The sequence below is a fragment of the Erinaceus europaeus genome, chromosome 15 (genome assembly GCF_950295315.1).
Source record: "Erinaceus europaeus chromosome 15, mEriEur2.1, whole genome shotgun sequence".
Taxonomy (NCBI): Eukaryota; Metazoa; Chordata; class Mammalia; order Eulipotyphla; family Erinaceidae; genus Erinaceus; species Erinaceus europaeus.
Window position 1 is genome coordinate 34,592,994 of NC_080176.1, and position 27,217 is coordinate 34,620,210.

General features: G+C 41.7%; 1 protein-coding gene across 1 annotated transcript in view; it reads left to right on the forward strand.

The window, feature by feature from the left end:
• The first annotated feature begins 934 nt into the window (after positions 1-934).
• MIB1 (MIB E3 ubiquitin protein ligase 1) overlaps positions 935-27,217 on the forward strand; it is a 141,588-nt gene continuing 115,305 nt past the window's right edge. Inside the window, exons 1-2 of the mRNA XM_007523664.3 lie at positions 935-1,626; positions 23,829-24,000. Coding sequence (XP_007523726.1) covers positions 1,398-1,626; positions 23,829-24,000 — 401 coding nt within the window. The 5' untranslated portion in view covers positions 935-1,397. The remainder of the gene's footprint in view (positions 1,627-23,828; positions 24,001-27,217) is intronic.

Genomic DNA, 27,217 nt, shown 5'->3' on the forward strand with positions numbered 1-27,217 from the left:
TTTCTTTCCCTTTTCTTTGATTTAATAATTTATTTTTCTTTCATTGTTGTCGTTTACCATGAAAACCTGAATTATCTTGTAGTTGAAGGAAATTATGAAAGAACAAGGTGCTTGTATATTATTATTTTTTGTTTTAATTTTTTTATTGTCTTTATTTATTGGATAGAGACAATCAGAAATAAAGAGGGTGATCGAGAGGGAGAGAGACAGAGAGACATCTGCAGCACTACTTCACTACTTGCAAAGCTTTTGTCCTGCAGGTGGGGACCGGAGGCTTGAACCCGGGTCCTTGCGCATTGTAATACGGTGAGTTCAGCCAGGTGCACCACTACCCAACCCCCTAGATTATTTTTAAAAGATTTTATTTATTCACTCAAGAGAGGGAGAGAGAAATAGAGCTCTTGCACATGGGATGCCAGGCACCAATTTGGGAACTCATACTTCCAAGGTCAGCGCTGTCTTTGGCTCCTCCAGGGAGGTGTGTTCTTTGGAGAGTACTAACCTAACTCTGCAGAAAGGAAATACACAACTTTCCAAGAGTTGCGTCCTTCTTTACTACTTTCAGCACTACTCTTCTGAGCTGAAACCACTTCACTAAACACATTTGGTTTGAAGTCTTTTCATTATATATACACAAAAATGCAGGTCGTCCTTAATGTGTGCTGTCATCTGCTGCTTTTATTGCTCTGTCCGAAAGGGAACTAAAACAATGTGGAATGTTAAATGCCCACTTGCACTGGGGCAGAAGCTTCTGTCTCCCAGTGGCATCCATCCTGATGGACGTGTTGCAGCCCCACCTCCAGGCCGGCTGCGGAATGCTTTTCCCCGCCCCTTTCTCTCAGCCAATGGGATTGTGCTGCAGCTCGAATCAGGAAGTCTCCGGGAGCCGCCCCTTTGTCGCCCGTCCCCCCGGTTTCCGGACCGCGCGCATGCGCACTGTCCTGCGGCCCGGAGACGCCGAGGCATCGGCTTTCTCTTCCTTTCCCACCCGGCTGTGCGGCCAGCCTAAACCGTCCCCGCCCTAGGTCGCCCCTTTCTAGTCGCTCCCACAGGGTGCTGCTCCGGCCGTGGGTGCGTCGGTACCCGGATGTGGAGCGGCTCTTGGCCAGCGGGAACTCTGAGGCGGGGCGGCGCGCGGGGCAGAGAGAGAGGGGCCGCCGTTGCCCACGGGGAGGAGCGGAGCTCGGTCAGGGGGAGCGGAGAGGCGAGAGGCCGGCGCTCAGCCCGTCGCCGCCGCCCCGCGTCCCCGGCCGGGCGGGTCTCCTGGTGGCCGTTGCTGCAGCTAGTCCGGGCGGGGCGCGCCGTCGGCGGCAGAGGGCTGGGCGGGCCGCCGCCCTGTGAGTGACCCCCGGCGCCCTCACCGGCCTCCCGGCGGCGGCGCCCACCCCCGGGCCCCGATGAGCGGCGCCCGGAACAACCGGGTGATGGTGGAGGGGGTGGGCGCGCGGGTGGTGCGCGGCCCCGACTGGAAATGGGGGAAGCAGGACGGCGGCGAGGGCCACGCGGGCACGGTGCGGAGCTTTGAGAGCCCAGAGGAGGTGGTGGTGGTGTGGGACAACGGCACGGCCGCCAACTACCGCTGCTCCGGCGCCTACGACCTGCGCGTTCTGGACAGCGCACCCACCGGTGAGCGGCCGCCGGCCTGGGGGGCGGAGAGGGGAGGCGGGGAGGGCAGGGAGCGCGGCAGCGTGCGAGTCTTGGCGGAGGGCAGGTCCCGGGGAGCTGGGGCTCCCGCACCTGCTCGTTGAGACCCACAGGATGGACCCCCTGCCCCGGGATATGGCAGGCACCGAGGCTTTCCGGCGGCGCGCGGCGGGATGCACAAGGCAGATGGCGTATCCCCGCCCCTCCTTCCCCGGGCTGCAGCCGCCCCCCCCCCCCCCCCCGCTCCCCTTCTCACCCTCCTTTTCCTTCTCCTCCCCTCCCCCTTACCTCTCCTCCTCCAGGCTGCAGCCGCCCCCACCCCTCCTCTCCCCTGCTCCCCTTCGCTCTCTTCCCCTCCCGCTCCTCCCTGGGCGGGGGTCTGGGAGGGCTGCAGCCTGCACAGATGGCGACCAGCTGCCGGCCCACAGTTGCCCGGGCCGCCGCCACCAGTTTGTTGCCGTGTCTTCCCCCCAACACGTGGAGGACTTGAGTCAGTGGCTGAAAGCTGCCCGATGATTTAGCCATCTCCGTACAGAGGGAGAGCGAGCCCAGCCGCGGGATGATGTCCTGGCGTTGCCTACTTTTGTTGTTGTTTTTCTGTTGTGGATGGTTCAGTTCTTACAGAAGGGAAGGTCATTTCAGAGGCTTCCTATGACACGACAGTGAGGCCGTGCCCTTGAGTCACAGAGTTTCAGATGCGTGTTGTTGACTCTAGGGTTTTATATTATGTAGAAAAGGAAGGTATCCTCCCACAAAGTCTGACTTTAATCTGCCTCATTTTTATATAGATTTGCTTCATTTTATATTTATTGCATAGAGACAGCCAGAAATCGAGAGGGTAGGGGAAGATGGAGAGACAGCGAGACACCTGCAGCCCCGCTTCTCCACTCGCAGAGCTTACCCCCTGCAGGTGGGGTCCACGGGGCTCTAACCCGGGCCCTTGTGCACTGTAACGTGTGCGCTCAACCAGCGGCGCCCCCACCCGGCCCCTATACAGATGTACCTTCGATACTACCTTAATTAGAAAAGACTTCAAATTCTTGTTAGGCAGCATAAGTAATCTGCTTCCAAGACTGAATGAGTTTGACAGTCATATTTTCATGTCTTTGTAGTTACTGGAAGTTAAGACACAGCTCAGTTTTTGAACACATACATGATAAAAATTGATTTTTAAAAAATTTTTTTATTAAGAAAGGATTAATGAACAAAAACATAAGGTAGGAGGGGTACAACTCCACACAATTCCCACCACCCAATCCCCATAACCCACCCTCTCCCATGATAGCTTTCCCATTCTCTAGCCCTCTGGGAGCATGGACCCAGGGTCGTTGAGGGTTGCAGAAGGTGGAAGGTCTGGCTTCTGTAATTGCTTCCCCGCTGAACATGGGCGTTGACTGGTCGGTCCATACTCCCAGTCTGCCTCTATCTTTCCCTAGTAAGGTGTGCCTCTGGGGAAGCTGAGCTCCAGGACACATTGGTGGGGTCTTAAAAATTGATTTTTAAGATGGCGCTTTAAATGGTGAAAAAGTTGTATGTGCTTGTCCAGAAGAAAAGTTTAAGTGGAGGCGAGGTGGTAGAGAGCATAGTGTTGTGTAGAGATACTGTTATGCCTGAGGCTCTGAAGTCCCAGGTTCAGTCCCCCAGCACTACCATAAACCAGAGCTAATTAGTGGGGGGGGGGGGATCCGTTAAGTATTTTATTAAAGACTACTAGTTTTAACAATCATATATACTAACACACCGCAAATGTACTGGCCTTTTAAAGCACACGCAGTAGTAAGCTATGTTCTCTGTGTCTTCATTTTTTTTTTTTTTTTTTTTAGTATTCCCTTTTGTTGCCCTTGATGTTTTATTGTTGCAGTTATCATTGTTGTTAGAGAGGACAGAGAGAAATGGAGAGAGGAGGGGAAGACGGGGAGAGAAAGACACCTATAGACCTGCTTCACCGCCTGTGAAGCGACTCCCCTGCAGGTTGGGAGCCGGGGCCTCGAACCGGGATCCTTACGCGGGTCCTGGTGCTTTGCGCCACCTGCACTTAATCCGCGGCACCACCGCCCGACTCCCTGTCCCTTCATTTCTTTAACTTAGCGATTGGTCATTGATTTCATGTTAGCACATACTGGTCTGCTGTATTCTTTCATTGTTTCATAACATTTTGCAGATCTAAGGCAGTTATTAACCAGTTGTTAAAAAAGTCTGTCTGAGAAGGGCGGGAAGATCACTGGCGCATTACTCTTGCACAGGTGTCGGGAGTGTTGCATCAGGACCCGTGCTTAGGAGCGAGAGCCGCTTGTCAGTACTCTGTTGACACACATCCCCATTGTTTTCCGTCGTATTTATAGTAATGAACGGAATACTTGATGTTGTTACCGGGCTTCTTTTTGTGTAAGACAAAAGACTTCACAGTGCCTACCTATCTTCTACCCTGGAGCAGCCTGGGTGCCAGGCATCACAGAGTGGCCACACTGCACTGGAGTGAACCTGCAGGTGCTGGGAGTTCTTGAACATGTGTTGCTGTGCTAGTGTGCCGGGACTTCTGGAGTGAGTGCCGCTTCGAAGGGCTCAGCCACTGCTCACGGTGACTACTCTCCTCAGACATTCTGGACATTCTGCGGGTAGGGCTGCCGGGCGCGGGCCTGCTCAGTGAAGACTCTGATTTTTACACCACCGGCGACACTATGAGGGATGTATCTCTTCTTGTACACTCTTAGATTTTTTTTCTCACTCGTAAAATATTATCATGCTAGCTCATACTAAAGTTGACCACAAATCAGTCGTTTGGAAACATCTGAGAACAATTTGGAGGCATCTCAGGCTCGGTAATTGTAGGCTTAAGGGAATGGCCAAGTCTTTCCAGTGCAAAGTATAACAGATTCTATAGTGATTTTCTTTCCTTTCCTTTCCTTTTTTTATATTTATTTATTTCCTTTTGTTGTCCTTGTTTTATTGTTATTATTGATGTCATCGTTGTTGGATAGGACAGAGAGAAATGGAGAGAGGAGGGGAAGACAGAGGGGGAGTGAAAGACAGACACCTGCAGACCTGCTTCACCACCGCCTGTGAAGCGACTCCCCTGCAGGTGGGGAGCCAGGGGCTCAAACCGGGATCCTTCCTCCGGTCCTTGTGCTTTGTGCCACCTGCGCTTAACCCGCTGCGCTACTGCCCGACTCCCTCCTTTCCTTTTTTTTCATTGTTCTTATTTTTAAAATTTTCCCCCCTTTTGTTGCTATTGTTTATCATCGTTGTAGTTATTATTGTTATTGATGTTGTCTTTGTTGGATAGGACAGAGAGAAATGGAGAGAGGAAGGGAAGACAGAGAGAGGGAGAGAAAGACCTGCAGACTTGCTTCAACGCTTGTGAAGAGACTTCCCTGCAGGTGGGGAGCCGGGGCTTGAACCGGGATCCACAGCGCTGCCCCTTGCTCTTTGCGCCATGTGCGCTTAACCCTCTGCGCTACTGCCGGGGCCGGAGGTATTTTTCTTTTAAAACTTTATTTACGTAATGGATAGAGACAGAGAAACTGAGATGGAAGATGCAGATAGGGAGGGAGAATAACAGAAAGATGCCTGCAGCACGGTTTGACTGCTCATGAAGCGGGTGGTACTGGGGGATTCCTGGGACCTTGCTAGGGCTGGGGGCCTGCAATACAAAGTCACTGTTTCTGATGGCCATTTTTTCCCAATTACTTATTTTTATTTGACAGGGCAGAAAGAAATTGAGAAGGGAGGAGGAGAGAGGGAGAATGAGAGACACTTGTAGCATCACGTCAGTACTGGGGAAGCTTCAGCCTCTTGGAGGTGGAGACCTGGTCTTTCAGTAAGGGTTCTAACACGCGGTTACATGCATGTCCCCTGGGCCAACTCATTCTTTTTATTTTGGCCAGGGGTGCAAAGGGGAAGGGAGAGAAGACAGACAGATACAGACACAGACAGACATATGCACCCACTTTGAGCACGTGAGCCTTTTTGGCTGGCTGCTGCTGCTGCTTCTGGTCAGATGTGCCATGGCTGTTTCTCTTGGGAACTGAACACGTGTGACTCTGCTAGCCGGTAAACTTTTAGACCCCTCTACAGCCATGAGCAGCCTTTATCAGAGCTTATAATTGTTTATCTTATGGGACTAAACTTTGAAAACCGTATTCAGACTTTATAGACCTAGTGTATGCTTAACCCTTGATGATAATTGCTTATTTTGCCTTTTACCTGTTTCACCCTAATTAACCATGTATTGATTAAACCAGTTCCCAGCTCCCGCTGTGAATTCTTCTATTTGTGCCATAAGCAGCCCCAACCCCCATACCTCTTTTTAAGTTAATTTACAACTCTGTGTGATGTTGGGGTTTGAACCCAGTGCCTCACAACTGGTTCTGTCTCCAAGTCCATGTTCACACCTCCCTAAGCTAATTTTTTTATTAACTGAAATCTTCATAGCGTTTAACCTGCCCTTTATTACTATTTTTCTTTCTTTCTTTTTTTTTAACCAGAGCACTGTTCAGCTCTGGCTTATGGAGGTACAGGGGATTGAACCTGGGACTTTGGAGCCTCAGGCATGAGAGTCTCTCTCTGCATAACCATTATGCTATCTACCCCTGCCTTATTACTATTTTTTTTAACCTCTGTATCTTATTTACATCAATTTGACTATATCCTCACATGGAACTAGGACCCGGCAGTAGTTTTAATCTTTTTATGTGCATAGATTAACTTGAAAAATATACGGGTTCTTGTGAAATAGCCTGGTGCCTGAGTTATTTGTTTTTCTTGTCACTGCCACGTTGGGCCAGATTTTTCAGATATAGAGAGACAAGGGCAGAGGGAAAGACACCACAGCACTGCAGCTGTGTGGTGGCGGCCAGCCTTCAACTTGTACGTAAGTTATTGTTTAAACTTTGGATTTGGTAGCTGGGAAGATGGTTAAACTGGTAGAACATTGACATGTTAACATAGAACATACTAACATGCCTTAGATTCCCAGTTTAATCCCCAGCATTGTATGTACTTGTATAATGCTCTGACTTGTCTTTCTCTTTGCTACTCTGTATCTTATATGAAACCTTTTTAAGTAATACAATCTTTAACAGAAGGATGAAAAATATTACTTTGGATTGTTGGTGAGATAGCATAATGGCTATTTGAAAGACTTAATTTATTCAGTCTCCAGTACCACTATAAGCCAGAGCTGAGCAGTGGTCTGCTAAAACAAACAGATACAAACAACTTTATGAGGAAAAATGAATTCAAAACAACAGGTTTACATATGAACCTGTAGAACTACAGCTAAAATGAGATGGGGTTGAATTATTGGAAGAGATAATAGTTACCACATTCATTTTTAGTTTTGATAGATATATATATAGAAATATTAGTACAGTTGCTGATATATGGTTTGACTAATTGGTTTCTGTTCTTTTTTTTTAATATTCGCTTATTTATTCCCTTTTGTTGCCCTTGTTGTTTTATTGTTGTAGTTATTATTGTTGTTGTTACTGAGGTCATCATTGTTGGATAGGATGGGGGAGAGAAAGACAGACACCTGCAGACCTGCTTCACCACTTGTGAAGCTACCTCCCTGCAGGTGGGGAATCTGGGGCTCGAACCAGGATCCTTACCAGTCCTTGTGCTTTGCGCCATGTGTGCTTAACCTGCTGCGCGACTACTGCTTGACTCCCAGTTTCTGTTCTTCTAAGGACACTTGGAAATGTTCAGGAAATGTTCAATTTTTTTCCATGGGAGGATTTACCTACTTGATGTGATAATAAATGGAATGGAAGTACTTTTCTTTCTTTTTTTTTTTTTTTTTTAATTTCCTTATTGGGGAATTAATGTTTTACATTCAACAGTAAATACAATAGTTTGTACATGCATAACATTTCCCAGTTTTCCATATAACAATACAACCCCCACTAGGTCCTCTGTCATCCTTCTTGGATCTGTATCCCCACGTACCCACCCCAGAGTCTTTTACTTTGGTGCAATACGCCAATTCCAGTTCAGGTTCTACTTGTGTTTTCTCTTCTGATCTTGTTTTTCAACTTCTGCCTGAGAGTGAGATCATCCCATATTCATCCTTCTGTTTCTGACTTATTTCACTTAACATGAATTTTTCAAGGTCCATCCAAGATCGGCTGAAAACGGTGAGGTCACCATTTTTTATAGCTAAGTAGTATTCCATTGTATATGTATACCACAGCTTGCTCAGCCACTCATCTGTTGTTGGACAGGAAGTACTTTTCTATTAAATTCCATTACTTGTTAGGCTGGAGAGAGAGAATAATAGTTATGCAAAGAGACTTTGATGCTTGAGGTTCCAAGCTCCCAGCTTCAGGACCCAGAACCTTCATAAGCTAGAGCTGAGCAGTGCATGGGTACTTCTCTCCGTGTCTTTATCTATGTATCTCTCATTTAAATAAAATAATAAATTACATGTCTTCTGGTAATCACAAAAATGTGGTAATCATAAGAATTTAGATTTATAAAATTTTGTATTGTAAATATGTTTATTTATTTTTAGCAGAGCACTGTTCAGCTCTGGCTTCTGGTGGTGGTGGGATTGAACTTGAGACTTTGGAACCTCAGGAATGAAAGTTTCTTTGTGTAACCATTTTGCTATCTACCCCGGACCAATATGTACTTCCTTTACCTCTTGTCCTCCATTCTCTATGTTTTCTTAGAAGGGAAATCAAGGTATTTCCTCATTCTAAATTTTATCAAGTTGACCTACTAACAAGGAGATTGAAATGTTTGCTGAGCTCTAGTCATGTCTCAGGCAGTATGCTAAGTGTTTTTTATATGTTCTCATCTCATAAAAATACTATTTGAGGCATGGAGATATAGCACATATAGCATAGGGATATAGCACAAAGGAGTTGCAGGAGCAACTGAGTAGTGTTCTGGTCAAAAACATCTTTTTTTGTTTGTTTGATAACCTTCATGTTGTTAATGAGAAATGAACTGATTTGTCCAAGATCTTGCAAATAATAAATTGATAGTGGAGAATAACTCAAATGTGAGTTTTTTTTTTCCTATTTTAAAACTTAAGTTTCTTTGTTTCTTATAACTCTGTACAGAAGGAAATTGGGCAGTGGTGTACCAGTTTGAGTTCTTATTTTACCATGTTCAGGGACCTGGAAAAGTAAAGCAGTGCTGAAGCTGTGTCTCTATCTTCTTCCCTCTCAACTTCTGTCAAATAAAAAGAAAAAAAAGAAAAAAAAAGGGGGGTGGGTGGGGCAGGGGAAATGACTTTTGGGAGTGGTAGTTGCATCCTGCAGGCCCCCTGCCCCAGCGATACTCTGGTGGCAATAAAAATAAAATAACATTGGGAGTCGGGCAGCAGCGCCGGTGGTGCAAAGCTCAAGGACCAGCGTAAGGATCCCAGTTCGAGCCCAGGCTTCCCCACCTGCAAGGGAGTTGCTTCACAGGCAGTGAAGTAGGTCTGCAGATCTGTCTTTCTCTCCCCCTCCTCTATTTCTCTCTGTCCTATCCAACAACAACGACAACAATAATAACTATAACAATAAAACAACAAGGGCAACAAAAGGGAAAATAAATAAATAAATAAATATTAAAAAATTTACTAGATAGTGAGTTGAAAATTAAAGGAAAGAAAAAGGATGAGATACATTTTGCTAAGGTGAAGTAATGAGTTTTAACTACTGGAAAAAACACTGAAGTGATAACATTCTTTATTTGTTGTCTTATACACTATCAAAATTAAACAAAAGTACATAATCATCAATTTAATAAATATCAGTGCTAGGGGCTGGTCGGTAGCATAACTGGAAAAGCACACGTTACCCAACATGTGCAAGGACCTGGGTTTGAACTCCCAGTCCCTACCTGTAGGGGGAAACTTGACAAATGATGAAGAAGTGTCTCTGTCTCTTTTCCCACTCCCCCTTTTATCTCAGTTTATTTTTGTCTGTATCCAACAAGTAAATAAATAAAATATTAAAAATATCTTTTGAGTTTTTAATATGAAAATAGAATTTAATGACTTACATTTTGAATTCAGCATGTTGAATGGGGAAAATGATACTATATATGTAATTGTTTTTTAGATAGTGTCAAAGAAATGAGAAAAAAATGCTGATGGTGTGACTAGTTTAAGAGGTCAGGCTTGTTTTCAGACCCATCTGGATTTGAATTTGAATTTGTACCTGTGTAATGTATGATTTTGTTTCATTATTATCTCGAGTATGGAACATGGTTTAGACCAGCTGGCAGGACACAAAGGCCTCACCCTTATTAGGAATATTAATTACAGTTGAGACAGTTTCTGAACCAATTAGTTGTTTGATGGCTAAAAGAGAGTAATACGCATACTTTTTTTTTTTTAATTCGGAGGTCAGTGGCTTATAGTATAGTTGTTGGCTCATGGGTTCAATTTCTCATCTTCCCAAGGTAGGTGTCTGCAGACACTCCCACCCCAGATCAGGGTCACCGTCACATACCAGAACCTGACAGCTGACCTTTGCTAACTATTACAGTGCCTTTTGCCTTTGATTATGGTGAAAGTTGAATGAACCCATTAAGTCAAAAATAATGATTTCTTGGTTGATAGGATGACATCGACAGTTATACCATAATAAGTAATTTCATTTATATACTAGTTAATCACAGTACATTTTTTAGTGTTTTGTGAGATATTTTAATTATGAGAAATTTTTTGGAGGCTTAACGAGGCACATCCTGGTTTTCTAGGCATGTTTTATTACTTAAATAAGTCAAACTGATCACATAATACTTATATCCAAGTAGAGAAGTTGATTTTATTATTATTATTATTATTTGCCTCTAGGGTTATGGGTGGGCCTCTGTGACTGCACTAGAATCCACTGCTCCCCATTTTTTTCCATTGTTGTTATTGTTTTTGTGGTTGCTGCTGTTGGATAGGACAGAGAGAAATTGAGAGAGGAGGTGGTGACAGATGGGGAGAGAAAGATAGACATCTGCAGACCTGCTTCACCACTTGTGCAGGGGGGGGGCTGAAACGGACATCCTTGTGCAGGTCCTTGCGCTTTGCTTTCTGTGCACTTAACCTGCTGTGCTACTGCTGGCCCCCCCATTATTATTATTTTTAATGTGGCATTGGAGCTAAAGCCAAGACCCCACTGGAAGTCTTTGAGACCCAGTTTTCTAGCCTTTATTTTTTGAGAGAGAGGAACCTCATAGGACCCATCCATGACTCTCAAGTGCTGTCATGATGCTCTGAAGTTGTTTCAAGGCTCAAACCCAGGGATTTATATGTAATCTCTATAGGTTGTTATTTCCTGCCCCTACCTCCCAAATTATTAATAAAAAATATCCTTGTAGAGGACCTAGTGGGGGGTGTATTGTTATTTGGAAACTGAGAAATGTTATGTATGTACAAACTATTGTATTCACTGTCAAATATAAAACATTATTCCCCCAATAAAGGAAAAAAAATTTAAAAAGTATCCTTGTATTCATCTAGAAATAAAGGGCGGGGGAGATAGCATAATGGTTATGCAAACAGACTCTCTTGCCTGAAGCTCCAAAGTCCCAGGTTCAGTCCCCTACACCACCATAAGCCAGAGCTGAGCAGTGCTCTGGTGTTTAAAAAAAAAAAAAAAAGAGAAATAAAGTAATACCAATATATTTACGATATATTTTACAATTCTAATTTCATTTTCTGCCTTTCTCCTAAGTAAACTATTTAGAAATTAATTTCATTCTCTTTAGTTTGGTTATATTTGTTGTATTTTTATGTATTTGAAAACAATATGTAGTATTTATTTGTAAAATTTTATTTTTTAGTTTTATTTATTTATTACCAGAGCACTGCTCAGCTTTGGCTTATAGTGGTGCTGGGGATTCACCCTGGCACCTGGGAGCCTGTTTTCATAACCATTATGTTACCCTCCCATTTGTAACATTTTATAATCTTGTATAAGTAACAAAATTCAGTGCTATAGTTGAAGGATTCATCCATGTTGAATTGTATTACTTTTGAACATTTATTTAAGGTGGTCCATTATATATATAATATATATTTTCATTTTCTTGTTAGTGAAGTTATATTCTTTGTTTTTTCTTTTGATATTACACAGTGATGTGATTTAGCTATTGTTCCATATGAAGTATTTTATAGAGTGAACTTCTGTAGTGAGAAATCCATTTTTCTCTTTTTCATTTTTCTTCCGTTGACTTTCTCTAGAAGTCTAACATTATAGTTAATATCAGTGCTTTGTGAATTTATGTTGTTTTCACTGGCTCTCTTAAGAACTCCTGGTTATTGGTCTTGACTATAAAGTAGTTTTCTCATAAAAATTTTCAACAAAAAGTTAAGCTGTGTAGATAGATTTTTTAAGTTACTGAAATTAGGAGAGATGCCATTTAAGTATGGAGTAGATGGTCATTTGAGTATTAGAATGAGTCAAAAGCTAGTGTCAGGTGTTGGGTTCATTTAATGGTAGCAAATGTCTTTTTTTTTTTTCCTCCAGGGTTATTGCTGGGCTCGGTGCCTGCACCATGAATCCACTGCTCCTGGAGGCCATTTCCCCCCCTTTTTGTTGCCCTAGTTGTTGCAGCTTCCTTGCGGTTATTATTGCCATTGTTGACGTTGCTTTGTTGTTGGATAGGACAGAGAGAAATGGAGAGAGGAGGGGAAGACAGAGAGAGAGGGGGAGAGAAAGATAGACACCTGCAGACCTGCCTCACCGCCTCTGAAGCGACTCCCCTGCAGGTGGGGAGCGGGGGGCTCGAACCTACGCCGGTCCCTGCGCTTTGAGCCACGTGCGCTTAACCACTGCGCCACCACCCGACCCCCAGTAGCAGATATCTTTATAAGACTTAGCAAAGGGAAGGAACATTAACTCTATAGGGTAAATTATATTCTAGAGGAAGGAGAAAAATACTGATAGGTTTAGTTATGAAATGCAAATTCTAAAGAATAATTCTTGCCGGGGCTAAGGTTTAAATTGGGAGCAATTTTTTTCAGATGTGAATTAATTGGAGTGAGAGGAAACAAAAATGCTAAGAGTAAGAGTAAGTAAGAGTAAGTAAGAGATCTGTGAAGTGTTGATTTTTTTAAATACCTATATCCTGTTTCATGTTTTATTTAATTATCAGTTTTTGTTTTAAAGTTAGCTGCACTCCTTTAAAACTTACAGTGCTCATTTTGGTAGTGAAATGGGCTCTCTGTTTACTTTTTCCAATTCTCAGCATTAGTCTGTTTCACAGCTGTTCAGTAGTTTGGTTGGCATTTAAACTACGGGAATGAAGAAAGGAGTTGGGTGTGCTTTTGTGTTCTTTAATGGATTTCCTGGAGTATTCTTTAAAACTGTGGATTATATAAAGGCTTTCTTTTAAAAACTTATTTATTTTCCCCTTTGTTGACCTTAGTTGCCTTTTATTATTGTTGTAGTTATTATTGTTGTTATTGCTGTTGTCATTGTTAGATAAGACAGAGAGAAATGGAGAGAGGAGGAGAAGACAGTGGGAGAGAAAGACACCTGCGGACCTTCACCACCTGTGGACTTTCACCACCTGTGAAGCCACTCCCCTGCAGGTTGGGGGCCCCTTGAACCGGAATACATGTGCTTTTGCCCTACCGCCCCACTCTTTTTTTTTTTTTTTTTACTTTTTAACACTAGTAATCACTATTCACTTTATAAGGTTCTTTTAAAAGACAAACCTGCAAATGTGAAGATATGAAAAATATGAAGATAGATGAAAACCAAGTTTTCTTCTTCCTCTCTGCCTCCCCCTTTTCATCCTTTCTCTTCTTTTGTCTCTTCTTTGCTTTTCTCTGTCTTTTCTCCCCTCCTTCCTTCTTTCCTTCCTTCCTTCCTTCCTTCCTTCCTTCCTTTCCTTCTCTCTTTCTTTCTTTTCCTTTCTTTCTTTTTCTTTCTTCTTTTACCAGAGCATTGCTCACTACTGGTTTTTTGGTGGTGTGGGGAGAGTGAAATTGGGACTTTGGGATCTCAGGTATGAAGTCTTTTTTTTTTTTTTTTTTTTTTAAACAGAAAGCACTGTTCAGCTCTGGTTTATGGTGGTATGGGGGGATTGAACCTGGGACTCAGGAGCCTCAGGCATGGAGAATCTCTTTGCATAACCATTATGCTATCTACCCACCCATGGTATGAATTTTTTTTAAAAATGTTTATCTGTTTTCTCTTTTGTTGCCCTTGTTTTATTGTTGTAGTTATTATTACTGTTGTTGTTATTGATGTCATTGTTGTTGGATAGGACAGAGAAAAATGGAAAGAAGAGGGGGAGAGAAAGACAGACACCTGCAGACCTGCTTCACTGCTTGTGGAGCGACTCCCCTGCATGTGGGGAGCCAGGGGCTGAACCGGGATCCTTGTGCTGTCCTTGGGCTTCATGCCATGTGCGCTTAACCCGCTGTGGGACCATCCTTCCCCCACTTATTTATTTATTTATTTATTGTCCAGGGTTGTCCCTGGTTCTTGGTGTTACCACTATGAATCCACTGCTCCTAGCGGCCATTTTAACTTTTCCATTTTATTGGATAGGATAGAGAGAAATTGAGAGGGGAGCGGAAGATAGAGAGGGAGAGAAGACTCCTGCAGATCTGCTTCACTGTTTATGAAGCCCCCCCCCCCACAGTGGGGTTCAAACCAGGATCCTTGTGTGGATCTTTGCAGGTTCTTTGCTAATTAGTACTATGTGTGCTTAACTGGGTGTGTCATTGCCTGGCCCCTTTGGCCCCCCTTTTATTAGTGATTTAATATTGATTTTACACAATGGTAAGATAATAGGGGTTTAATTCCATACAGTTCTCACCATAAGAGTTCTGTGTTCCATCTCCTTCATTGGAAATTGCAATACTTGTAAGGTCACTTATATGGGATGATTCTATAACTGTATCTGTGTGTGTGTGTGTGATTTTTCCTATTTCTTTTTCAATGGTCCTACCTTCAGGTCCTTTCCAATTCACCCCTACACTTAGTACTACTTCTCAGTGACTGCCTTTCTTTCTTTCTTTTTTTCTTTCTTTCTTTCTTTTCTTTTTTCTTTCTTTTTTTCTGTCTCAGATCTGTGAAACTGTACCTGGCTTTTTCTGGTGTTTTCCAGATTTACTTCCTTTTAGTGATGATATAAAAACAAGATCCTGGTGACAAATGCTTTGGGTTATGGTGGAATGGGGGTACAAAACCCTCTGGATTACTACCCCAATCATTTACTCCTCTTGTAGTATGGACCAAATTCTTTTTGGGGTGCAGGAGGTGGGAGTTCTGATTTGTTTCTCCACTGGACATGGGGTTAAAGGTTGATTCATAACCTCAGCCTGTTTCTATCTTTCCCTAGTGTTTTTTTTTTTTTAATTTATATTTTAAAAAACTGTTTAGTACTGTTTACGTACATTTTTGGTAACTTTTGAGTTGTACAGCTATAAACCTCTGTTTTTTCATTTAAGTGCACATTCCATTTAGGCTTGCATATACTTTCTTTTGGAACTATTGCATATAATTAGCAGCAAGGTAGAGATAGTCTACTGTTCTGTAGGACTTACCTTGCACGGCAGTTGAATCTTTTTTTTTTTTTTTTTTTTTAGTGAAATAAATAAAAGTAATTGATGATAGGAACAACTGTTAGGAAAACATAGCTTTGGGAAAAATATGTGATAAAATGGTCATGAGAGATCATGGAGAATGTTGGTGATTTATTTATTTATTTTTGCCTGCAGAGTTATCTATCGCTGGGGCTCAGTGTTGGCACTGAATCCACTGCTCCTGGTGGCCATTTTTCATTTTTTTAAAATAATTTTAAAAGATATTTATTTATTTTGGCTTTTGTTGCCCTTGTTTTTTATTGTTGTTGTAGTTATTGTTATAACAACAATTGATGATGTTGTTAGATAGGACAGAGAGAAATGGATAGAGGAGGGGAAGACACGGGGAGAGAAAGACACCTGCAGACCTGCTTCACTACCTGTGAAGTGACTCCCCTGCAGGTGGGGAGCCGGGGCTTGAACAGGGATCATTATGCTGGTCCTTGAGCTTTGGGCCACCTGTGCTTAACCTGTTTCGCTACTGCCTGACTCCTGCCATTTTTCATTTTTATTGGGTAGGATGGATAGAAATTGAGAAAGAAGGGGGAGTTAGGGAGAGAGACAGAGAGACACCTGCAAACCTACTTCACCACTTGTGAAGCTTCCTCCCTGCAGGTGGGGACCAGGGGCTCAAACCTGGGTCCTTGTGCGGGTCCTTGCATTTAGTCCTATGTGCACTTAACCTGATGTGCCACCGCCTGGCCCCCAAGTTGGTGATTAATTTGATGGGGATAAACTACACATGAAGAATTGAGTGTTCTCTGTGTGCAGTCTCTGAGAAAATGAGAACTCGATCAAGTTCTTTATTTCCACAACAATCAGGTACTGAATCTTCCTGAAATGGGTGATGATTCACTTCACTGAATTATTTAAATTGGTGACATTTTCTATATTTGCATTTTACTTTAAAGCCTTTCAAAGTATGTTTACATCTTTACACAGTGTTTTTTTTTTTTTTGGTCATAGTCTGCTTGGATTAACTGATATAAACACTAGGAATTTACTTCTCATAGTTGTGTAGACAGGAAAGTCCAGTATCAAGGTGCTGCCCAATTTGGTTCCTTAATAAGAGCAGCCACTACTTGGTCTATCTTCTTATGACAGAGAAGGAGAAAGAATGAGACAGTTATAAATGCCATTGTGTCCCCCCTGCTCCATTACTTCATCTCAACATAATCACCTCCTAGAGGCCTCATTTTCGGATACCATCAAGGTTGTAGTTAGGACTTCAACAAGTGAATTTGAGTGGATGGAACACATTTAGTTCTTTTGAAATGAACTACTTTATCAATGTATAGGTGAAAAAATTGGTTGTAGAGTAGTTTAAATTTGTTCTAAATATTACCTAGGTAATAAATTATAGAGCTAGCAGCTTAAATCACGTTCTTGTTTTTACTATTTAATGTAGCAGTTGCTTTTAAAAAAGGTTTATTTTAGGGCCAGGTAGTGGCACACCTGGTTGAGCACGCGTTATAGTGCACAAGGACCTGGGTTCAAGCCCCTGGTCCCCACCTGTAGGGGGAAAGCTTCGAGAGTGGTGAAGCAGGGCTGCAGGTGCTTCTCTGTCTCCCTCTCCATTTCTCCTTCCCTCTCCATTTCTCCTTCCCTCTCGATTTCTGACTGTCTCTATCCAATAAATAAAGATAATACAAAAAAAGATTTATTTTATTTTTAAGATTTTATTTATTTATTAACAGAAAGATGGGAGGAGAGAAAGGGAACCAGACATCACTCTGGTACATGTGCTGCTGGGGATTGAACTCTGGACCTCATGCTTGAGAGTACAGTGCTTTATCCACTGTGCCATTTTCCCGACCACAGGTTTACTTCATTTAAACAAACTTCTTTTTTTTTTTAATTTATTGATTTAATAATGATTGACCAGGCCATAGGATAAGAGGGGTACAATTCCATATAGTTCCCACCACCAGAGTTCCATATCCTATCCCCTCCAATGGAGGCATGGGAGTCGGGTGGTAGCGCACGGGTTAAGTGCGCGGCGTGTTGCAAAGTGAAAGGACTGGAGTAATGGAGTAAGGATCCTGGTTTGAGTCCCCGGCTCCCCACCTGCAGGGGAGTCTTCACAGGTGGTGAAGCAGGACTGCAGGTGTCTATCTTTCTCTCCCCCCTCTGTCTTCCCCTCCTTTCTCCATTTCTCTCTGACCTATCCAATAATGACAACATCAATAACAACAACAACAATAACTATAACAACAATGAAAACAAGGGTAAGAAAAGGGAAAATAAATAAATATAAAAATTAAAGAATAAATAAAAAATAAATTTATAAAAAAAGGAGGGTTCCTTTGACCTCACACCCTCTCCAGCATTTGCTGCTGTTACCTTTTCTGATGTATGACATTCTCACAGGAGTGAAGTGGTATCTCATTGTTGTCTTGATTTGCATTTCTCTGACAATCAGAGACTTGGAGCATTTTTTCATGTGTTTCTCGGCCTTTTGGATCTCTTCTGTGGTGAATATTCTGTCCATGTCTTCCCCCCATTTTTGGATGGGGTTATTTGTTGTCTTGTTGTTGAGTTTGGCAAGCTCTTTATATATGTTGGTTATTAAACTCTTATCTGATGTATGGCATGTAAAGATCTCCCATTCTGTGAGGGGTCTCTTGGTTTGGGTAGTGGTTTCTTTTGCTGTGAAGAAGCTTTTTAATTTGATGTAGTCCCATAGGTTTATACTTGCCTTAGTCTTCTTTGTAATTGGATTCGTTTCATTGAAGATGTCTTTAAAATTTATGTGGAAAAGAGTTCTGCAGTATTTTCTTCTAAGTATCTGATAGTTTGTGGTATTTTATGATATCCACACTTTCATTTACTATCTGATTTATTTGGGTCTTCTCCCTTTTTTGTTTTGTGAGTCTGGCTAACGGTTTGTCAATTTTGTTCACTCTTTCGAAGAACCAACATTTACTTTTGTTGATCTTTTGTATGGTTTTCTTATTCTCATTTTTATTTATTTTTGCCTTTACTTTAGTGATTTCTGTCCTTCTGGTTGCTTTAGGGTTCCTTTGTTGTTGTTCTTCTAGGTCTTTAAGATGTGCAATCAGGCTGTTTATTTGTGCTTTTTCTTGTTTCCTAATGTATGCTTGTATAGCTATGAACTTCCCTCTCAGTACTACCTTAGCTGTGTCCCAAATATTTTGATAGCTTGTGTCTTCATTTTCATTGAAGTCTCGAAACATTTTGATTTCTTCCTTTATTTCTTCTTTGACCAAGAGGTTGTTAAGAAGTGTACTGTTGAGCTTCCACATTTTGGGACTGTTACTAATCTTTTGTTGATTGTTAAGTGTTAGTTTAATTCCACTGTGGTCTGAGAAGATGCTTGGGATAATTTCAATGCTCTTGAATTGGCTGATGCTGTCTTTGTGGCATAATATATGGTCTATCTTTGAGAATGACCCATGTGGATTTGAGTAAAATGTGTATTCCAGTTTCTTGGGATGAATGACTCTGAAAATGTCCAATAGTTCTATTTTATCTATGTCTTCATTTAGCTCCCTTATGTCTTTATTGATTTTCTGCCTGGATGATCTGTCAAATTGAGAGAGTGGGGTGTTGAAGTCCCCTACTATGATTGTGTTGCTGTTAATATATTGCTATAGCTCTTTCAGTAGACATTTGATGTATTTAGATGGCTTCTCATTGGGTGCATAGATGTTTATAATTGTTAAGTCCTCTTGATTGACTGATCCTCTGAGCATTAAGTAGTGTCCGTTCCTATCTTTTTTAATCTTAGAGAAAAGAAGAATAGCTGTGGAGAAGTCTGCTGGAGAATTTCAGCTATTATGGCCTGAAGAATGCTTTCTTCCTGTCCCTCTTTTTCTTCCTCTGCTAAGCCAATAATGCGTATATTGTTTCTTTTAAAGTTATCCCATAGGTCTCTGTTGTTGTTTTCAGCATCTCTTTTTTTTAAAAAAATATTTATTTATTCCCTTTTGTTGCCCTTGTTTTTTTTATTGTTGTAGTTATGGTTGATGTCATTGTTGTTGGGTAGGACAGAGAGAAATGGAGATAGGAGGGGAAGACAGATGGGGAGAGAAAGACAGACACCTGCAGACCTGCTTCACCGCCTGTGAAGCGACTCCCCTGCAGGTGGGGAGCCGGGGGCTCGAACCGGGATCCTTACACCGGTCCTTGAGCTTTGCGCCACCTGCGCTTAGCCCACTGCGCTACAGCCTGACTCCCGTTTTCAGCATCTCTTAATCTCTTTTTGAGACCTCTTACCTCTTAATTAGTTGTCTCTAATTCATCCTCGATCTTTCTGTCTTCAGCCTCATTGATTCTAGTCTCTCTGTCCTCTACTGTTTTCTGGAGTTCATCTATTTTGTTTCTCTGTTCTGATACTGTTTTAGCTTGTTCAGCTAGTTGTGTTCTTAGCTCAGCTATTTCAGCTTTCAGCTCTCTAATAACCTTGAGATAGTATTTTCTTCCAGAGTCTCATTTGTTGTTCCTGTATTTCTGATTACAATTCTTTCAAACTCTTTACTAACTCCTGTGATTATTTCCTTAGCTAATGTTTGGATGTTGAACTCGTTATTTTGTGCTTCACTCTTTGGGGGGCTTTTAGCTGGATTGTTGTCCTGGTTAGTTTCTCCAATATTTTTTCTTGTTGGTTTACCCGTTTTATATATTATATTATGAGTTCCCTCTCTTAGTACTTTTCAAATTACTGATCACTATTTCTTGGATTGACTTGTGTCTAAGTAAGGTAATTAAAGGGTTCACAGTGGTGGAAGTTAACAGTTGTTTCAATAGTATTTTAATCCCTGAGTTGGAGTTCAGTGATTTAAAAGCTTCTTTTTTTTTTTTTTCTTCTCTGTAGGCTATGGGAGCCTGAGGGTTTCTAAACTATAAGTAGGCTTCTTAGTTTAATCACTGACTCCTGACCAGATAAGGCAGGGTGTGGCAGAGATAATCCAGTGGTTATGCAAAGAGACTTTCACAGCCCCATAGCTATGCCACCAAAGTATAGGTCTTCTCCTGAGTTTCCTGGTTAGATCTCTGTTCCCCGTTGTCCCTTCTTGCCGCTACTCCAGATTCTGAGGGCAGGGCAGTAGCAATGGAGACTCAGAGTTGCACTTGGTGATTCTCTGGGGAGTCCTCTCCTCCCTTCAGTTGTCCCCTTGTTGGTGGAACAGACTGGAGGTGGTGTCTCAACTGATAAACCTCCGGACTGTTACAACCCACTTAGTCTCTCCCTAGGCTCCTCTCTGTCACCAGCCACGTGTGTGTTTGCACTCACCGGTGATTTGGTGGGTTCCTGTAGTCGTTCTAGTCCTGTCTTGTTGTGGTCCCAGGTGGTCTCCTTTTGTATTCCTAGTTGATCTGGTAAAGTGAATGTATGTCTTTACATCCTTTCTCTAGCCACTTTTACTTTCTTCTTCATATTGTAACAAGAGTGCTGTTATTTGAAAGCTTCAGATAACCTATTTATAGTTCCAGTAAAGCAATTGATGTTTGATGTAATTTCTGGCCTTGCAGTCTAGCATTTTTGGTAGAAGACTGTGGAAGGATTGCACACAAAACACATTTGTTGGGTATCATGCTCTTTTGTAGCTCTGGGTGTCCCAGCTTTCTTCAGGGTTCCCCCCTTACTTTCTTTTCTTCATTCGTAACTGTCTCAGTGTGGTCATATTATGTTTGGTTCTTTTTCTTTTTCTTTTCTTTCTTTTTTTTTTTTTGTAAGTATTTATTTATTCATGAGAAAGATAGGAGGAGAGAAAGAACCAAACATCACTCTGGTATGTTTGCTGCTGGGGATCAAACTTGGGACCTCATGGTTGAGAATTCAGTGCTTTATCCACTGCTCCTGGAGGCCATTTTTTCCCCCTTTTGTTGCCCTTGTTGTTTGTCATTGTTGTGTTTATTATTATTGTTGTTATTGCTGTCATTGTTGTCTCCTCTGGAGCTAACACAGTCTCCCTTGGTGCTATCTACAGTGTCCCCATGTGGTTCTCGGGCTTGAAGTCTGGGCCTCTACCTACTGAATTTTCCCCGTCCCTTCCTAGGGTTTTAAATCTGAATATAGGAAATAAATTTTATAGGATCTTTCCCCCTTGACAGGAATTGGACACAGAATATAGTTTTGGTAGAGCTTAGTATTACTGTTACTACTGTTATCATTAAGTTATATTTAGTGTCTTTCTACTTGATGCTTAGAATATTGTTATATTGTGTTGTGTTTTATTTATTACCAAAGCACTGCTCAGCTGTGGTTTATAGTGTTGCTGAGTCTTTGTGTCTCAGGCATGAAAGTCCTTTGCATAACCACTGTGCTGTCTTCGTATCCCAGAGCATTCTTATTTTTTTAAAATATTTTATTTTTATTTATTTATTCCCTTTTGTTGCCCTTGTTGTTTTATTGTTGTAGTTATTATTGTTGTTGTCGTTGTTGGATAGGACATAGAGAAATGGAGAGAGGAGGGGAAGACAGAGAGGAGGAGAGGAAGATAGACACCTGCAGACCTGCTTCACCGCCTGTGAAGCGACTCCCCTGCAGGTGGGGAGCCGGGGTTCGAACCAGGATCCTTATGCCGGTCCTTGTGCTTTGCGCCACCTGCGCTTAACCCGCTGCGCTACAGCCCGACTCCCAGCATTCTTATTTTTAAACAATATGTTGCTTTCTCCAAAGGGAATGTGGGTTATGAGAACTGAAATGACTACTTTCTTTTAGGTAACTATGGAGAATGTCTAAATTTAGACAAAGTAGAGAATTATATGATGACTCCCATGTTACCTATCATACAATTTCAACATGCACAATCTTATTTCCTCTAAACTCTATTGTTCCCCTTCCTCTAACAGTATATTGAAATAAACACAGTTATGTAATACACAACTGCTTCAGCTAAAACAACCTCTCAAGGAACAAAGATAGTCCAACTGAGTCAGAATTTGAATCCAGGAGTTGTCCACTATATGGACAGATCTTATAGTTCAGCATAGGGCATATCATACATTCATAAAAGTACTAACACTGATGCTTGTAGTTCAGTCATTTAAAAACCTGGTTTTTAATTGTATAAGTGATACTAATAAAACAGAATAGTAAAAGAACATAATACCTAGTCAGGTATTTTGGACACTTTATAGTGTCTTATCTATGTGAACATTTTTTGTGGAATTTATTTACTGTGTTCCTATAGTTTATTCTTGTTTCTCTTTTTAAAAATTATTTCCATTATCTTTATTGCATAGTGACAGCCAGAAATGGAGAGGATAGGGGGAGAAAGAGAAGGGGAGATACAGACACACCTGTAGCACTGCCTTGCCACTTGAAAAGCTTTTCTTCTGCAGGTGGGGACTGGGGCTTGAATTTGGGTCATTGCACATTGTAACGTGTGCTCAACTGCCGGGCTAGTGTGGGGGTGCCTCTTCCCATACGCGTACTTTCTGGGTTGGAGAGAACGCAACCAGAGCCAGCCTGGGCTGCTACTCATTCAGTGATGCGAGGGAGATGACTTAGAAACTAAACACATGGCAGTGAGGCAATGCAATTCTTTATTGATCATAGGCCAAGGCTTTTAAAGGGCAGACCCAGAAGTGGCAAGTTAGAAATGTAAATGGCTAGGAAAGGAGCAGAGAAAGGCAAAAGGGGCAGGGAAGATAGGAATTTCCTTAGCAACTGTTGCGAGGGTTTTAACTGGTAGTATTAATAATACCCTGCAGGCAGGGAGGGTTTTGAGGGTAGAAAGAAGATAGAGCAGAGGAATGGAATGGGTGGGGATCTTTTAGGCAAAACAGTGATTATGTAGATAGGCCATAGTATCAGGAATGCAGGCTGGAGCAGGAGTAGCTGGCTTAATGTTTTAAGGAATTCAGGGTGCTTTGTGAGGTTCCTCACAATTTCCCGACATCTCCCCCTTTCTTTTTACCTAATGGCCATAGTATCAGGAATGCAGGGTGATTTGTGAGCCAGGGAGTCTGATAAGACGGGGCAAACCTTTGGGGTTACTCCTATCCCTTCTTGCTCAACCTTTCGGTAGAGAGAGAGACTGACAGGATAGACGCACTCCTCAGGTCAAGCACTGCCAGGCTCTACTACATCCTCACGATTTCCCGACACTCAACCAGGTGCGCCCTAGCCTCATTCTTGTTTCTTAAAAAAAAAAAAGAAGGGAACAGGTGGTGGCACACTCAGGGCACACAGTACCATAACTTCACATTCCTTGTCTCTCCTGTAGGGGGCAGCTTTATGAGTGGCAGAGCAGTGCTGCAAGTGTCTCTCTTTGGAAATGAAAAGGCTACTAGGAGACACAGGAGGTGGCATAGTGGATAAAATGTTGGACTTTTAAGAGCTAGGTTCTAAGGTGAAGTCTGAAACATTCATTTGGGAGGGGGGGATGTAAAGGATTTTTTTTTTTCTCCTGGAATGAGCCTTAGAGATGAGGGCAAGGAGAGCCCTACTGACGTCTTTGTTATTGAACATAGAGGTGATAGAAAATACTCAGATTATGATTTCTATACTCTATTCAAGACTTCTTGAAACTGTATATATGGTAGATCTGAAGTATTGTTACCTTCTTTATTAAAATGCTTTGTAAAATATTCTGTTCTTATTTTTTCTCTTACAGCAGGATACAAGTAAATAATAAACTGTAATTAATGTAAATATATATGTATGTTTTAATAGGCATCAAGCATGATGGAACCATGTGTGATACCTGCCGCCAGCAACCAATCATTGGCATTCGATGGAAGTGTGCAGAGTGTACAAATTATGATTTGTGCACAGTTTGTTATCATGGAGATAAACATCATTTAAGGCATCGATTTTATAGAATTACTACACCAGGAAGTGAGCGGTAGGTTTAACTTTTTTTTCGTCATCATTTTTTGTTTGTTTTTAATTTTGTTCAATAGTTAACTTTAAAAATAAGGTTTGACACACATGGCTCAAAGTGCAAGGACCACCATAAGGATCCCTGCAGGGGAGTCACTTCACGAGTGGTGAAGCAGGTCAGCAGGTGTCTGTCTTTCTCTCCCCCTCTCTGTCTTTCCCTCCTCTCTCCATTTCTCTCTGTCCTATCCAACAACAATGATTGCAATAACAATAATGAAGATAAACAAGGACAACAAAAGGGGAAAAATAAAAATAAAGTTTATAAAAAAGTTTCTAATATCGTGTTAAAAAGATTTAGCAGACAACTTACAGGGTTTCTTAGTAAATGCAAAGGACAGATGCGTCTATTATAAATTATATCAATTAGGGTGTCGGGTGGTAGCGCAGCGGGTTAAGTGCACAGTGGCGCAAAGCGCAAGGATCCCGGTTTGAGCCCTGGCTCCCCACCTGCATCGCTTCACAAATGGTGAAGCACGTCTGCAGGTGTCTGTGTTTCTCTCCTCTCTGTTTTCCCCTCCTCTATTTCTTTCTGTCCTATCCAACAACAACGGCAGCAATAACAACAACAACAATAACAACAACGATAAACAGCTTGGGCAGCAAAAGGGAAAAGATGGCCTCCAGGAGCACTGGATTCGTAGTGCAGGCACTGAACCCCAGTGATAACCCTGGGGAAAAAAAGGGGGTTTGGGAATAGCTCTGACAGCTGGTTTAGTACTAATAGCAGGTGACAGGCTAGTTGTGTGCTAGGCTTTCTGTAGCTAGAAAAGTTACGCAAAGGTGGAATTGCATGCAATTTTCAAAGTTGATATTGTTTAGTCTTTCTCTGTAGTGAAGAGACTTTGACTCTATTTAATGTTAGAAATGAAAGGGGACTCAGGAAAAACAGTATTTTCTACTCACTAAGCATTCTGTCCTGTTAATTGCCAGGTGAACACTAGGCCCATTTTAAATCATGGCAGCTACTATGCTTGTACAGATTTGATGATAAACAAACAGTATTCTAATGAGCTAACAATTAAAGGGATTATTTAATAAAAAGTGGTTGTCAAGTGATGTTTTGGGTTGTTTGTAAAGGTACAATATATTTTTTTTGGGCCTCTAGGGTTATTTCTGAGGTTTGGTGCCTGCACTGTGACTCCACTGTTCCTGGAGGCCATCTTTTTCCTTTTTTTTTCTTTATTGGGGAATTAATGTTTTACATCCAAAGTAAATACAATAGTTTGTACATGCATAACATTCCCCAGTTTCCCATTTAACAATACAACCCCCACTATGTCACTTATCATCCTTCATGGACCTGTATTCTTCCCACCCACCCCAGAGTCTTTTACTTTGGTGTGATATGCCAATTACATTTCAGGTTCTACATGTGTTTTTGTTTCTGATCTTGTTTTTCAACTTCTGCCTGAGAGTGAGATCATTCCATATTCATCCTTCTGTTTCTGACTTATTTCACTCAACATGAATTTTTCAAGGTCCATCCAAGATCGGCTGAAAACAGTAAAGTCACCATTTTTTACAGCTGAGTAGTATTCCATTGTGTATATATACCACAACTTGCTCAGCCACTCATCTGTTGTTGGACATCTGGGTTGCTTCCAGGTTTTGGCTATTACAAATTGTGCTGCCAAGAACATATGTGTACACAGATCTTTTTGGATGGATGTGTTGGGTTCCTTAGGATATATCCCCAGGAGAGGAATTGCAGCGTCATAGGATAAGTCCATTTCTAGCCTTCTGAGAGTTCTCCAGACTGTTCTCCACAGAGGTTGGACCAATTTGCATTCCCACCAGCAGTGTAGGAGGGTTCCTTTGACCCCACACCCTCTCCAGCATTTGCTGCTGTTACCTTTTCTGATGTATGACATTCTCACAGGAGTGAAGTGGTATCTCATTGTTGTCTTGATTTGCATTTCTCTGACAATCAGAGACTTGGAGCATTTTTTCATGTGTTTCTCGGCCTTTTGGATCTCTTCTGTGGTGAATATTGTGTCCAAGTCCTCCCCCCATTTTTGGATGGGGTTATTTGTTGTCTTGTTGTTGAGTCTGGCAAGCTCTTTATATATGTTGGTTATTAAACTCTTATCTGAGGTATGGCATGTAAAGATCTCCCATTCTGTGAAGGGTCTCTTGGTTTGGGTAGTGATTTCTTTTGCTGTGAAGAAGCTTTTTAATTTGATGTAGTCCCATAGGTCTATACTTGCCTTAGTTTTCTTTGTAATTGGGTTCGTTTCATTGAAGATGTCTTAAAAATTTATGTGGAAAAGAGTTCTGCCAGTACTTTTCTCTAAGTATTTGGTAGTTTGTGGTCTAACATCCAAGTCCTTGATCCACTTGGAATTTACTTTTGTATTTGGTCAAATACAGTGATTCAGTTTCATTCTTCTGTATGTTTCAACCCATTGTTTCCAACACCATTTGTTGAAGACACTCTGCTTTCCCCATGTAATAGTCTGGGCACCTTTGTCAAAGATTAGATGTCCATAGGTGTGGGGCCTCATTTCTGGGCTCTCAATTCTATTCCACTGGTCAGTGTGTCTATTCATGTTCCAGTACCAAGCAGTTTTGATGACAGCGGCCCTATAATATAGTTTGAGAGTGTGATGCCTCCGGTTCTGTTCTTTTTTCTCAAGATTTTTTGGCAATTCTAGGTCTTTTCTGGTTCCAGATAAACATTTGTAGCATTTGTTCTATTCTAAAAAATGTGCTTGGGATCTTGATGGGGATAGCATTAAATCTGTAGATGGCTCTGGGTAATATATTCATTTTGATGATGTTAATTCTTCTAACCCATGAACATGGAATATCTTTCCACTTCTTTGTGTGTTTTTCAATTTCTTTGAGTAGTGACTCATAATTTTCAGTATACAAGTCTTTCACTTCTTTGGTTAGATTTATTCCTAGATATTTTATTGTTTTTGTTGCTATAGTAAAAGGAATTGATTTCTGGATTTCAATTTCTTCTAACTTAGTGTTTGCATAGAGGAATGCCACTGACTTTTGAATGTTAATTTTATAGCCTGACACGTTACTGTATTGCCTAATGATTTCCAAAAGCTTCTTGCTGGATTCCTTAGGTTTTTCCATGTATACTATCATGTCATCTGCAAATAAGGAGAGTTTGACCTCTTCTCTTCCAATCTGTACCCCTTTAATTCCTTGCTCCTGCCTGATTG